Source organism: Protopterus annectens, chromosome 12.part0 (assembly GCF_019279795.1).
Source record: "Protopterus annectens isolate FY-2018-M chromosome 12.part0, PAN1.0, whole genome shotgun sequence".
Taxonomy (NCBI): Eukaryota; Metazoa; Chordata; order Ceratodontiformes; family Protopteridae; genus Protopterus; species Protopterus annectens.
Window position 1 is genome coordinate 834,525,858 of NC_056746.1, and position 13,058 is coordinate 834,538,915.

The following is a 13,058-nucleotide window of genomic DNA, read 5'->3' on the forward strand; positions in this document are numbered from 1 at the left end:
CCTTTGCTCAAACAGTACCTCAGAGGGGCTAAAAACATAAGACTGCCCCATGGAGCACCTACACCAACTTGGGACCTCAACTTTGTTTTGGAAAAATTAACTTTACCTCCTTTTGAGCCAGCTAACACAGCAGAATTAAAATACATCTCTTGGAAAACTGCTCTGTTACTGGCAATAACATCAGCACAAAGAGTTTCAGAATTACAGGCACTGATGGCAGTGGAACCTTTCCTCATCTTCCACCAGGGACAAGGGTGTCTTTAAGAACTTAACCCTACGTTTATGCCAAAGGTGGTATCAAGTGTGGCTCTAAACCAAGCTATTCACTTGCCAACTTTTTATCCAAAACCACAGAACAAAGGGGAGAGACTACTACATTATTTGGACATTCGCAGACAGTTACGCTTCTACTTGGACAAAACCAAAGCTTTCAGAAATTCTGAGCAATTATTGGTAGCATACGCTGCAGGAGCACGGGGAAAAGCCATTTCAAAGCAGACTATTTCAAAATGGATAGGACACTGTATACGTTTCTGCTATACCCACCATGGGAACCTGTACCTAGCAGCATTAGATCTCACTCCACCAGGGCAACAGCCACTTTAACTGCCTACCTTAGAAGGAGTACCTACCAAAGGATATTTTGGAAGCAGCAACATGGAGTTCTGTGCATACCTTCACCAAACATTACCATTTGCCTTTATACTCCAAATACAGAGATGGCTTCGCCACTGCTGTACTGCAGGGCCTTATAGCCACCCCTAATGCCTTATAGATCCAGCCTCCCTACCTCAGCTTTGGGATTCCATCCAAGTGTAATGACTGCAGCAGTGTAACACGATGAACATAGTACAGTTTTGTACCTACCATAAATGTAGATGTTTGAGTGTAAACACTGCTGCAGTCCAGATTACCCTCCCTCCTCCTCCTCTTACTTTCTGGTACTTACCTAGGTCATCTACCCTTTATTACCTATGGGGAGTATTTGCTGGTAGCTAAAAATGGATGGTTGCTTTTCTTTTGTATATTTTACTAGCAATTTGAATTGCCTACCTGTTTGGGGGCACCTGACATCTGGGGCAAGAAAAACTGAAGAAAATGGCGTCGGCTGCATCTTATATACCCCTGTCGCACTGATGTCCGGGAGGAGGCGACAGCGACCGACACCGGACCAAGACTTTGGAACTCAGGCCGACTGGGGAACCGCCTGACGGCAGGATAACTCAAGTGTAATGACTGCAGCAGTGTTTACACTCGAACATCTACATTTATGGTAGGTACAAAACTGTACTTTTGTTTAACCCGAGTTGTAATGACAAAGATTTGTAACCTCTGCTGGATTCATAAGTTGTCTGTCTGTAATGTGCGCATGCAATCTGCGTAGTCTCCCTTCCCTTTCATTATGTCTACTTTTCTAAATAGATGGGCACTGCAATGAACTTGACACTAAAAATGTATGTATTCTGACCTATCTAGGAACTTGAGTCCTAGCTAGACCTAAGACTGAGGAAAGTAATCAAGGTTTCTACATGCAGTCAAGAGCATACCTTTCAACCTCTTAGCACAAGAATAATGGGGGGACAAAGGCTCAAGATCGTCTGCAAATCTTAAACATTGCTGGCAAAACTTAGAAAGATGACAGTAACAGATTTTGTATTAACCTGCATTTTTTGAAGAGTATGAGGTCTAAAACTCCTACACCTATCGTTATTTAGAGATTTTAATCATCAGTGATTTGTCAGCAAACTGCAAATTGAGGATGAGAAGCAAAAATGAGGCAGAGATGTAGACATTCTTCAAAATTATGAATAGGTAGAAGGTGAAGGGGAAGAGTCATAGGTTCATACTAGGCTATCTGCCCAAGGGCATTTATAAGCCTAGCCCAGAGTTTTGTGGCTTTCGCCACCCCTTTAGTTTGAAGGATACTATGCCCATACTAGTCCAAAGTTTTATGGTGTGATTTCCTGTATACTTTGCTAACCCCAACTTAAGACCACAGCCAAATGAACAATTCCTTTGGCAAATAAGATGTCAATAAATTATCAGGAAAGTCCAATGGGTTAGGAACCCATTTTCAGCAGAGACCTTAAGAGGAAAGCTCCAAAGTATTATATAGTATTGTAAGAACAATTGTAAAATCTACAAAAGTACAAAAAAAAATCTACAATTTAAATAATTATACAAAATTGGACAATGTGAAAAATGTTTAGGAATAGATGATCTGAAGTAGGATATTCATTTGTCTGCAACCTGTGGGTTATGGATCCGATATCGGATCCGAACCGGCATGGTTTTCCAGCTATGGATCCAAGCTCTCAGCTCCTCCCCTCACCCATAATGCCCTGCTCTACCCTCATGACCTCAGATCTCGTTTGCCGCGCTGGTGACTGGATTGGTATCTATAGCTCTCAGCTAAGTGCTAGTTTTATATCTGTTAATTCAGAAAATTTGAAGTTTTTTGTACTTTTTTGTGTGAAAGTTTAGGTTTCCCTCTTTGATAGTTTTATTTAGAGTTAAATTAAGTATTTTCTTTCCCTCCCCTCGCTGTTGGCGTAGTGTGTGTGTGTTGGACCTGTGTGTCTGTATTACTTTTAGTTACTTTTAATTAGTAGCTGTATAGATTTGGATGGCTGATCAGCCCAAATCTGTATTTTCTAAATGCACCGAGTGTGGCCATAAGCTCTCCCCGGCTGATGGCCACACTCGGTGTTAGTGCCTGGGGTTGAACACCTCACATCTGGATGCTCCATTTGTGCAGGGTTCAACCCCAGGGCACTGAGGGAGCGGAGGTCCAAGCTTGTCTTGGCGGGCCTTTTACCGCCAGACTCTGCTCCGGCCTCCGCTCCTTCGGGAGTAACCGTGGTTTCGGTTATTCCCTCCGTGGCACCCCCTCCTGCTCCTGGGACTCAACCTCCCGTTTCTGGAGAGGAGAGGGATGCTAGGAAAAAGGACCAGAGGGAGAAGCACCACAAGCGGCGGGCCGAGACCTCTGTTTCGGCCCCGCCAGCCAAGCGGGCTTCTCCCCCGGCTCCGTTGTCGGCTCGGTCTCCTCCTTCTCGGCTCCGGTCCCCTGTGTGCTTTTCACCGGGTCCTGAGGAGGAGGAGACCCGATCTCCGTCGAGGCTATCGAGGAGGCACTCCAGGCCTACCTCGGTAGCCTCGTCGAGATCCACATAGCCTTTCTGATGCTGATCTGGACGGATGATGAGAAGATTCATCCAGGCCCAGATGCAGATGGGAGTGCTCTTGCCTCCCCTCTGGGGAGCTCAACACCCTTTTAAGCCTATTGCTCCTTCTCCGACCCGCTATCCGGGTTCGAGCAGCTGGAGCCGAGCAGCTTCGAGCCGGGGTGGGTCGGCGCCGATAGTACTGGTGCCGGATCCGACCCTGCCCTCGAGTGCGTCGGATCCGACCTCTCTGAGCCTGGATCCGAGCCTCGGATCCGGGGATCAGTGCTCCCGGCGCAGTCTGTGTCGGGCGCACTGTCCCGGATCCGGCGCGCCGGCTCCGATCCACTCTTCGGATCCGAGGGGAGCCGATTGTCGGATCCTTTGGTCGAGGTCGGCCCCTTCGGCGTTTGATGTAGTGGAGAGGGCCCTGTTGAGGGTCTCCGGACCCCGGCACTTGTTCGGCTCCGTCCCGCGCTCCGTCTGCACTGGGCCAGGCTTCCACCATCCGGCCCCTGGGGCAGCCCGCTTCTGTGCCCCAAGTTGCTCCTATGGAACAAATTGCTCCTTGTCAGGACTCCTCTGACAGCCCCCAGAGGATGTCCTCGCAAGCATACGTGCAAAAGGAGGCACATTGACTCCCGAGTCTCTCACAGAAGACACGGACTTGGTGGAAGGGGAAGGCTCCCCACTGTCAGCCGCTCGAGGATGTCTCATTTGGAGACATCATGGAAATGCTCTGTATAAGGGGGGGGTGGTCTGCCCCCAAGTCTTCCTCGGACGAGTCCGTGTTCTTGGAGGCATTTGAAGCGGGCCCGTCTACCTCTTGGGTGTCCCCTGCCGACCCCTGGTGGACCTTATTACCACCAGGGCGTGGAAGGAACCGGACACCGTGGAGCCAATTCCCAAGAGGCCAGATAGGATCCTTAGCCCACCGTCCGACCGGGCCCATTGGAGTAAGGGGCCTCCGGTAGATGCCATGTTGACGGCCACCAAGAGGAACTGGCTCAGGAGAGTCCCTCAGTCCACCCCGAGCAAGGAGTCTCGGATGATGGACCGCTTGGGGAAGCGGATGTTTAGTTCAGCGACCTTCTCGGTAAGGGCGCTGAACTACTTGGCACATGTCATTAGGATGCAGCGAGATCTTATTAAAGAATACGCTGCATCCCCCCCAGAGTCCATTTCGGAGGAGGACAGGGTTCTGCACTCCACCCGTATGGCCACTCTTAGGTCAGTTACTAATACTTCTATGCGGCTACTCTCCCATGCAACGGAAGGCGCCGCTAGAGCTGCGGGGACAGGACTAGTCACTAGGCGTCAGGCCTGGCTCCGTCACTCATTTTTCTGAGCCCTTCAAAGCGTCATTTGCGAACGCCCCCTTTGATGGTTCTGCTCTGTTTGGCAAAACCGTTCGCGAGATGTTGACCCAGAGCGAGAAGGACGGGAAGACGCTGTCTGCCGTCAGAATCCGCTTCTCTGCACCCCAGAGGCCCTACTCTAGGAACCAAAAGGGTCAGAAGAAGATGTGGTTCCGGAAGTCGCAGCAGTCCCAGCCTGCTCCGGACAACCAGTCCTTCCGTGGCAGAGGAGGACAGGGAGGACGCCGCCCTAGAGGCAGAGGGGCTCCCAGAAACTTCGGGTCCAGGGAACCTTTCTCTGAACGGCCCGCGCAGCAACCCTGAGGGTTGCCCGACTGCTCCACTCTGGAGGCAGTCGGGGGACGTTTTTCGGGGCACCTAGCGGCATGGGAGTCCATAACATCGGACCGCTGGGTTCTCCAGATCATATCCAGAGGATATCGCATCCCTTTCCTTCACCTTCCAAAGTTGAAATCCCTCCCAGACGTCCCACCCGGTCAACAGGAGGCCGCTTTGGCAGAAATTGGCCATCTGCTAAAGAAAAGAGCCATCCAGCCCGTTCCCCCAGACCAGATCGGATCAGGGTTCTACTCCAGATTCTTTTTAGTGCCAAAAAAGACGGGGGAACTAAGACCAATCCTAGACCTCTCTCTCTTGAATCTGGCAGTCCCCAAAGAAAAATTCCGAATGGTCACTCTGCAATCTATTCTCCCCCTTCTGGGAGAAAATCACTGGATGTGCTCGATAGACCTCAAGGATGCGTACTACCACATCCTGATGGACAGGCGCTCCAGGAGGTTTCTCCGCTTCGGCTGGGAGCCAGTCACTACCAGTTCGGGTCCTTCCCTTTGGTCTCACCACAGCCCCAGGGTGTTCACCAAAGTATTAGCAGTGGTAGCGGCCCACCTGAGGCTTCAGGGGTGCAGGTCTTTCCCTACCTGGACGACTGGCTTCTTACCCCAACAAGGCATCTACTCTTATTGGCGAGACTCCTTTCTCCATCTTGCTCCTTTTCTGGGCATCACAATAAATACAAAGAAATCCAACCTGGCCCACACAGCTCTTAGATTTTATAGGGGCCAGGCTAGACACAAGGAGTTTACGAGCCTTCCTCACTGCGGACAGAGTTCAAAATCTGCAGCTCCAGGTGCAGGCCATTCTCCACTCAAGTTCTGTTCCGGCGGAGTTGGTCCTGAGGGCTCTAGGGTCCATGGCATCAGCTATAGCACTTCTTCCTCTTGCCAGGCTCAATATCGCATTCTACAGTGGACGCTCTTAGTACAGTGGTCATACCTTGCTCTCCCCATGCATCATCCCATAGCGATCAGCAAGGCTTGCAAGCGGTCCCTCTTGTGGTGGCTCCACTCCCGGATCTCCACAGAGGCCGCCCATTTTGTGCTTCTCCCCTCTCGCCACGGTGACCACGGACGCCTCCCGCCTCGGGTGGGGGCACTTTGGGCGGACCGTCCAAGGCACGTGGACGATTCAGAGACCTTACTGCATATCAATGTTCTAGAGATGAGAGCAGTGCTCTTAGCGTTGCTAGCACCTCAGGACTTTCTTCCCTTGGGAACAATTGCGATTCAATCGGACAACATGTCTGTTGTCTGGTACATCAACAAGCAAGGGGAACAAGGTCTTACCCTCTTTGTCGAGAAGCCATGAGAGTTTGGGAATGGGCAATCTCCACCAACCGCTTTCTAATAGCAACGCATTCGGTCGGTCCAACATCCTAGCGGACAAGCTCAGTCGCACCATTCTGACCCCTTACTAGTGGTCTCTCAATTGTCAAGTAGCGGACGCATATTCGCACGGTGGGGAACCCTTCATGCGATCTTTTGCCTCTCCCTCAAACACCAAGTCGACAGTTTTTTCGCTCTGATACCTCCTCCGGAGGTACCCCAAGAGACGCTCTGGTGCATGCTTGGCCACCCGGTCTTCTGTATGCTTATCCACCCTTACCTCTGATGCTCCAAGTTCTTCAGAAAGCCTCTCGGGTGGGTTGCAGAATGATTCTCATTGCTCCGTTTGGCTTCGACAGATCTGGTTCCCCTTCCTAAGGTCTCACTCGGTGAATCCTCCTTGGATTCTAGATCCCATCCCGGATCTGATATCCCATCCATCCTGCATTCCTCCTCCGAATCTGGACAACCTGAAGCTGACCGCTTGGCTGCTCCAGTTCCACTCTTGATTAGGACTCCCGGTATTTCGTCACCGGTTAAGGCAATTTTGGTGGCAGCTCATAAACCATCCACTAGAAAGGTTTACGAAGCAAGTGGAAACGTTTTCTTTGTGGGCGGGCGGCAAGGCCTGAATCCCTTCACGGTTCCTCTTCCTTTAGTGCTTGACTTTCTAACCACTCTCTTTAACGATGGTGCCAGCAGTTCCACAGTCAAAGTACAACTGGCGGCAATTTCTCATTATCACATTGGCCATGACTCTAATCCTCTTATGTCAGCCAAATTGTGTAAAATTTTTCTTAAAGGTACTTTTCTTCTCAGGCCCCTATAAAACAAGCAGTTCCTCCTTGGGACGTCTCTCTGGTCCTACAGGCCTTGACCGCCCCTCCTTTCGAGCCAGCGGCTACGGTGGATCTCAAATTCTTGTCCTACAAGACAGCCTTTTTGGTAGCCATTACATCGGCCAAGAGAGTTTCTGAGCTTCAAGCATTATCAGCTAAACCTCCTTACTTGGTATTTCATCCGGACCGTGTCTACCTCAGGACCAACCGTCCTTTCTTCCTAAAGTCGCTTCTGAAGCAAACATCAATCAGTCCATTAACCTTCCTGTTTTCTTCCTAAATATGAAAACAAAGGTGAATATAAGCTACATTCATTAGATGTTCACAGGCAACTTAGATTTTATCTGAACAGGACGGCTGGTCATAGGCAATCCGACCAGTTGTTTATTTCCTTTGCAAAATTTAATTTGGGCAAGCCAATTTCTAAAGTTTCTCTGACCGCTGGATTTCACAGTGCATCTTATTGGCTTATCAAGCTTCAGGAAGGCCGCACCGGAGGGTGTTCATGCCCATTCAACCCGGTCAGTATCTACCTCGGCAGCCTTCAAGGCTAGGATTCCTCTAGATGATATTTGTGCAGCAGCCACGTGGGCTTCATCTCATACTTTTATTTCCCACTATAAGTTGGATCTTGCATCTAGGGGTAGAGCATCCTTTGGCTCCGGTGCTCGGAATATCCTTCCATGATGGCCGCCCAAGATTCAGGTAGCTGGGGACTCTGTCCCACAGGTTGCAGACAAATGAATATCCTACTTCAGATTTAGAAGTTATGTACTCACCATAACGTTCCATCTGAGTAGGTGTATTCATTTGTCTGCAACCATCCCGCCCTCCTATCCCCCTGGCCTTTCAGTTTCCTGCATATTCTATGTTACCCTTTTCAGGGTGTTGTTGCTTTGGCAAACTCGATCTGAGGTCATGAGGGTAGAGCAGGGCATTATGGGTGAGGGGAGGAGCTGAGAGCTTGGATCCATAGCTGGAAAACCATGCCGGTTCGGATCCGATATCGGATCCATAACCCACAGGTTGCAGACAAATTAATACACCTACTCAGATGGAACGTTATGGTGAGTACATAACTTCTAATTATATGGCAGTAATTTAATATTCAGAGAAATTTTATCCAGTTTATAGATAAATTAAAGGTAGGCTAGTATAATACAAACAGAAATTGTAATGTGAAGTGAGAGAAAGGCAAGCTTGTGAGAGACAAACTGGAGAGAAATTGCTAGAAGTAATAATTGAAGACAGGGAGAGTAAGGAGATGTAATGTATGAATAGTTATTTGTTCACATTTAGGAATGTAGTTTATCCTGCTGAGCAAGAGCAAAGCCAGCTTTTGGCTAGGAAGTCTTTCAGAATGGTTTTGAGGGATGGGGGAGGGTATTGAACTGATGGACACAGTTAAGGAGTTCCAAGCTTTAGCAATATGGTACAATACAGACATTGTCCAACAGATTTGATAGGTTTGTGGGGACAGACACAAGTTTTTGGTTATGTAATGTAATGACTGAGTCGGAACATAGTTGTGTGTGGCTCACAAGTTTGCAGTGAAGCCCAGGAGGTTTGTGATTTTTGCATGGAATTACTTTTGTAGGTATTTTTATATTCCAGGCATACTTAAGAAACATTTGTCTTGGGAAAATTGCAAATGCTTGAGGCATGATGAGAGAAAGGTAAATAAGGTATGTGTTTCTTTGAGAATGTAATGATTTGGCAGATTTCTAAAGAAAATATAGGGAATTTTCAAAATGTTGGAGCAGATGGTTTTAACTAAGGGAATGATTATTTTGAGCTAGGATATTGGATTTTAATTTTCCCCCAACATAGTAAGTCCTTAAATGTAATGCTTTTGGATGCCAAAAAAAATGAAATCTAAATCAACTGTAATTAAAATGCTGAGTATTGGAAAGGCAATAGCTGGAAGTGGGATCTTTATAAAAAGGAGCAAGCAAATGGAAACTTTGGGTACAGTACATGAAGAAAAAATGTTCAGGAGGAGGACTGAGGTTCTGAAAAAACATTGGTGTGGTTTGTTTTCTACTCTAATAGTTATTTAGAAAAAGTTGACCTTTTTCTTTCTCTTGTGTTTTTTTTTTTTTTTTTTTTTTTTTTTTTTTTTTTTTTTGCACTGATTAATGTTTAACCATTGTATTTTTTTTCTTTTTCTTGTCTTTTTTTTAATTTTCTTCCTGTTTACTTTTTTCAGTAAACGAGTTTACTGTGATCAGGAAGAAATTCAAGTGTCCATACTGCAGTTTCTCTGCCATGCACCAGTGTATTCTGAAGCGACATATGAGATCTCACACAGGAGAGCGTCCTTACCCCTGTGAAATATGTGGAAAAAAATTCACTCGCAGAGAGCATATGAAGCGGCATACTTTGGTAAGCAGGAGGGTTAAAATGGGAATAATTGTTAGTCACCCCAGTGCAAAATGTTTCCGGCACATCATGCAGTGCTGATTTATTTTGACTGGCATTGCAGCTTTTTTAAGTAGTATATTCAAATTCTCACATTTCTTCTTTCTACAAAGTTGTTGGAATCACACCATTATTTGCTTTGCAGTCATGGATTTTATATTATATTTTAAGCAATAATTGCTGTGAGTGTGGATTATGCAGAAAGTAACCCCCCACAGTGCTACCTTTGTACTTTGCCCCAGCATTTTTATTTAAAACATTTGTGTTGTGTAATTTTTCAGTCAATTGCATTTCATGAATGGCTACATAATAAAAACATAACTGTCTTTAAGATGCAAGTATAGTAGCAGACAGTTATTCCAAGTTTTTGTTGTAGAAGATTTCATTTTACTTGCCAGTTTGAAGAGCACTGAGAATATTAATCTTTTAGGCTGAAGTCCATGTAACCCTGCCCCAAAATTAAAGCAAACTTTTTTTTTTTTAATATGAGCATAGCCTTGTTCAAATGGTGGTCATTCAGTTGCACAGTAAATATCAAGTGATAGACTTGGAAGAAATTAATCCAAATTATTTAGGTGGAATGGTCATAATCTTTCCTGCCTTCCGAAGTTAGCCTGGTATCACTTCACATGTTACTGTTGGAGTAAGAATAAATTAAAATGGTGACACTTTCACAGAAATCCATATGCAGTAGTTAAACAATTCCCTTCTTGCTGTGTTCAGGGAAGTAGAGATGCCTGATTGTTGCCATGTTTATCTTGCCATCTGCTGATATTGCTACATTCTTTAGGAAATGGTGGTTTATAATGGAAACGTTGCAAGTGGTTAATCACATTTTTTTCCAGTGGGTGGGTCTTCAGAGAGTTTCAGACCTGGCTGTTGAGGTTTGATTAACTTGATCCATGGTGCTGTGCTTCCTTGCTGTGTGGTAGTCCAGTAATAAACAGGGTGAGTCTTACTGGAGAGTAATGGACTGTCCAGAGGTGGTGTAAAGCTTAAATTTGGAAGGTCTGATGTCCTTCCTTAAACCACTGTTGCAGTATTCTGAAAGGGCTGGTTGTCCTGCCAAATAACTTGGACAATCAGGTTGGGGGTACCGAAGCCAAAACTTTCCATAAAGCCATACATATTACAGTGAGCACAAAAATGTGCAAGTGGACTGTCTCGCTACCAGTCCGAACACAGGTCTCACATCAGTAGGTCAGTTCTGCTAGTGGTTGTTGGCACTGTTAGCCTTAATTGGTTCAGATAAGTGCCCCTTTGGGGGGCCTTCTTTTGTTTTATCTCAGCTGCATTGTTTGTTGCTCTGTTAGGGTAGGAAGGGAAAGTGCAATTGCTGTAGGCAGATTCCATACAAGGATCTCAACTCCAAGTGCCTTTCCTACTTAAGTGCAGGACACCTCATTAAAAATTGTACAGTCTATCAGTCCTTTGTTCCAAAGACCTTAAGAAATCTTGTCTCACAATTCCTGCGTGGAAACACAGCTCCTTAAGTGCTTCTCCAAAGCAAAGCAAAATTATGGGCTCTTGTACCTCTACCCATTCATAAGTTGTTTGAGGTCTAGGTCAGTCAGACTTTGGCATACCCACTGAGGATGTTCCTTGTGTTTCACTGTTGCAGTCATCACATTTGGATTATCCCTGCCAGGGTAGCCCTCGGCCGGCCCAACTACCAGAGACGTAGTATTTCTATGTCGGTTGCTGACGCTTCAGGACTGACGTCGGGTCATCAGTAGTACAAAGTAAGGCAGCCAACACCATTACAGAGTCTTTCTTGCCACGGAGCCCGAAGCAAAAGCAGTTCACACAAGTGCCAGTTGGCCACTACCAGAGTTTCATCTTCCGAATTGAAGCTGAAGAACTACTAAAGCTATGTACCCCGTTGGGGTTCCTTTTTTCTTGCACTAACCGATTTCAGAAAAAGTTAACAATTAAAGCAAATACCACACCGAGACTTTCATTCTTACTGTGTCACTTGCTTGGCGTCTACCTTTCTTTCCAAAACTACAGAGATTCTAAGACCCAGGGTACAAGTCACACCCAAGAAACCGACACCCCAATCTCTATCACCTGCTTCCTTGCCTCAGTCTCAGATTCGTAAAAATGGTGGAAGGCCTTATCGTGCTCAACAGGGGAAGCCAAGCTACCCCTTTCAAAAGAAAGAGATCTGTCCCCAGTAGTTCTGTCTGAACAGGAGTCTGATGACTCTGATGCATCTGAATATGAAGACATGCAACCCCTTTCTGCTTATGAGAGTTCTGATGCAGAGGACTCCAATGTTCTTCATGTTTCACTGTTGCAGTCATTACATTTGGGTAATCTGCTGGCAGGTTGCCCTCAGTCGGCCTGATTAACAAAGTCTTGGGTCCTGCGTTGGTTGCTGTCCCTGCTTCCATGACGTCAGGTCGTCAGGGGTATAAAACATGCAGCCGACACCATTACATCGGTCTTTCTTGCCGTGCGGTGCCCGAAGCAGAAGCAGTTCGCAAGTGCCGGTTGGCAGACACCTGAAATTTTCGTTTTCGAGTTTCAGAACCAAAGTCTTTAACTATGCCGTGAAGGTTCCAATAGTCTGTTGCATATACTCCTGTTCTGCACTCAGGAAGATATGAATAAATCAGGCATACATTACCATATAGCAGTATTGAACCCGTGGATGTCTCTACCGTAGATGGGTCCAGAGCCGCTCTGTAGGCACCGGCTGCTGAGAGTGTTTTCAGGCCTAAAGATTTGTATATTAAACCGACGCCTATCTTCAAAACTAAGGCCAAAATCTACTGTGTCTAAAAAAACAACGCTTGGGCCACGTGGGCAGGCCCCTGTGCCTAAAAAGCAAATGATCAAAATGGCTGAAGATTTAATTACCTTGATCGGGGTAGCCCAACCCCCTCCTGCTAAGAGGCCTAGGCAAGACATTGATTATGAATCCTCTGATCAGGATTCTATTTCTTCTGATTCTTCTCCTGAACAGGATTTATCTTTACCTACTTATGAGGACTCTGACGCAGAAGATTCCATTCCTTCTGCTTCTCCCCCTGAGGATTTCTCTTTTGGAGAAACTTTACATACCTTAAGTGAACATTTCCACTGGGAAAGTCAGGATTTCTCTGAATCTAAAAAGAGACTTAGGGATTTTCTTCTTCTTCCTCAGCATAGGCTATACCTCCTGTTCTACTCATTGTTGATGTTTTTTCAGAATCTAGTATGGCTCCTGATTCTCTGCCTCCGGCTCCTAGTAAGCCAGACAGATACTACATGGTTCCTGACTCCCACAAATTCCTTTTCAAAAATCTTACTGCTGATCCTGAAACCATTTCTCAGGGTCCCAAGGGCATTAAGGCCTCTACTGCTAAAAATCCTACCCCTTCTGATAGAGATTCCAGGGCGCTGGATAGATGGGGTTAAGAAGGTCTACACGTCTGCAACCTTGGCAATCAGAGCTTTAAACTGTCAATTTCATATGCTTAAATATCAGCAGCATGTCATGGGACTACTTAAGCAGAAAATTATGTTAATCTGTGACTGTGCGGAAAATCAAGATTTGCAGGATGTATTACATTCAGCTGAACAAGTTGGAAAACATACTTTGCA

General features: G+C 46.4%; 1 protein-coding gene across 1 annotated transcript in view; it reads left to right on the forward strand.

The window, feature by feature from the left end:
- ZBTB46 (zinc finger and BTB domain containing 46) overlaps positions 1 to 13,058 on the forward strand; it is a gene marked incomplete in the record, with an annotated part of 462,779 nt that overhangs the window by 382,723 nt on the left and 66,998 nt on the right. Inside the window, 1 exon segment of the mRNA XM_044089877.1 lies at positions 9,256 to 9,431. Within this exon segment, the coding sequence (XP_043945812.1) occupies positions 9,256 to 9,431 (176 nt within the window).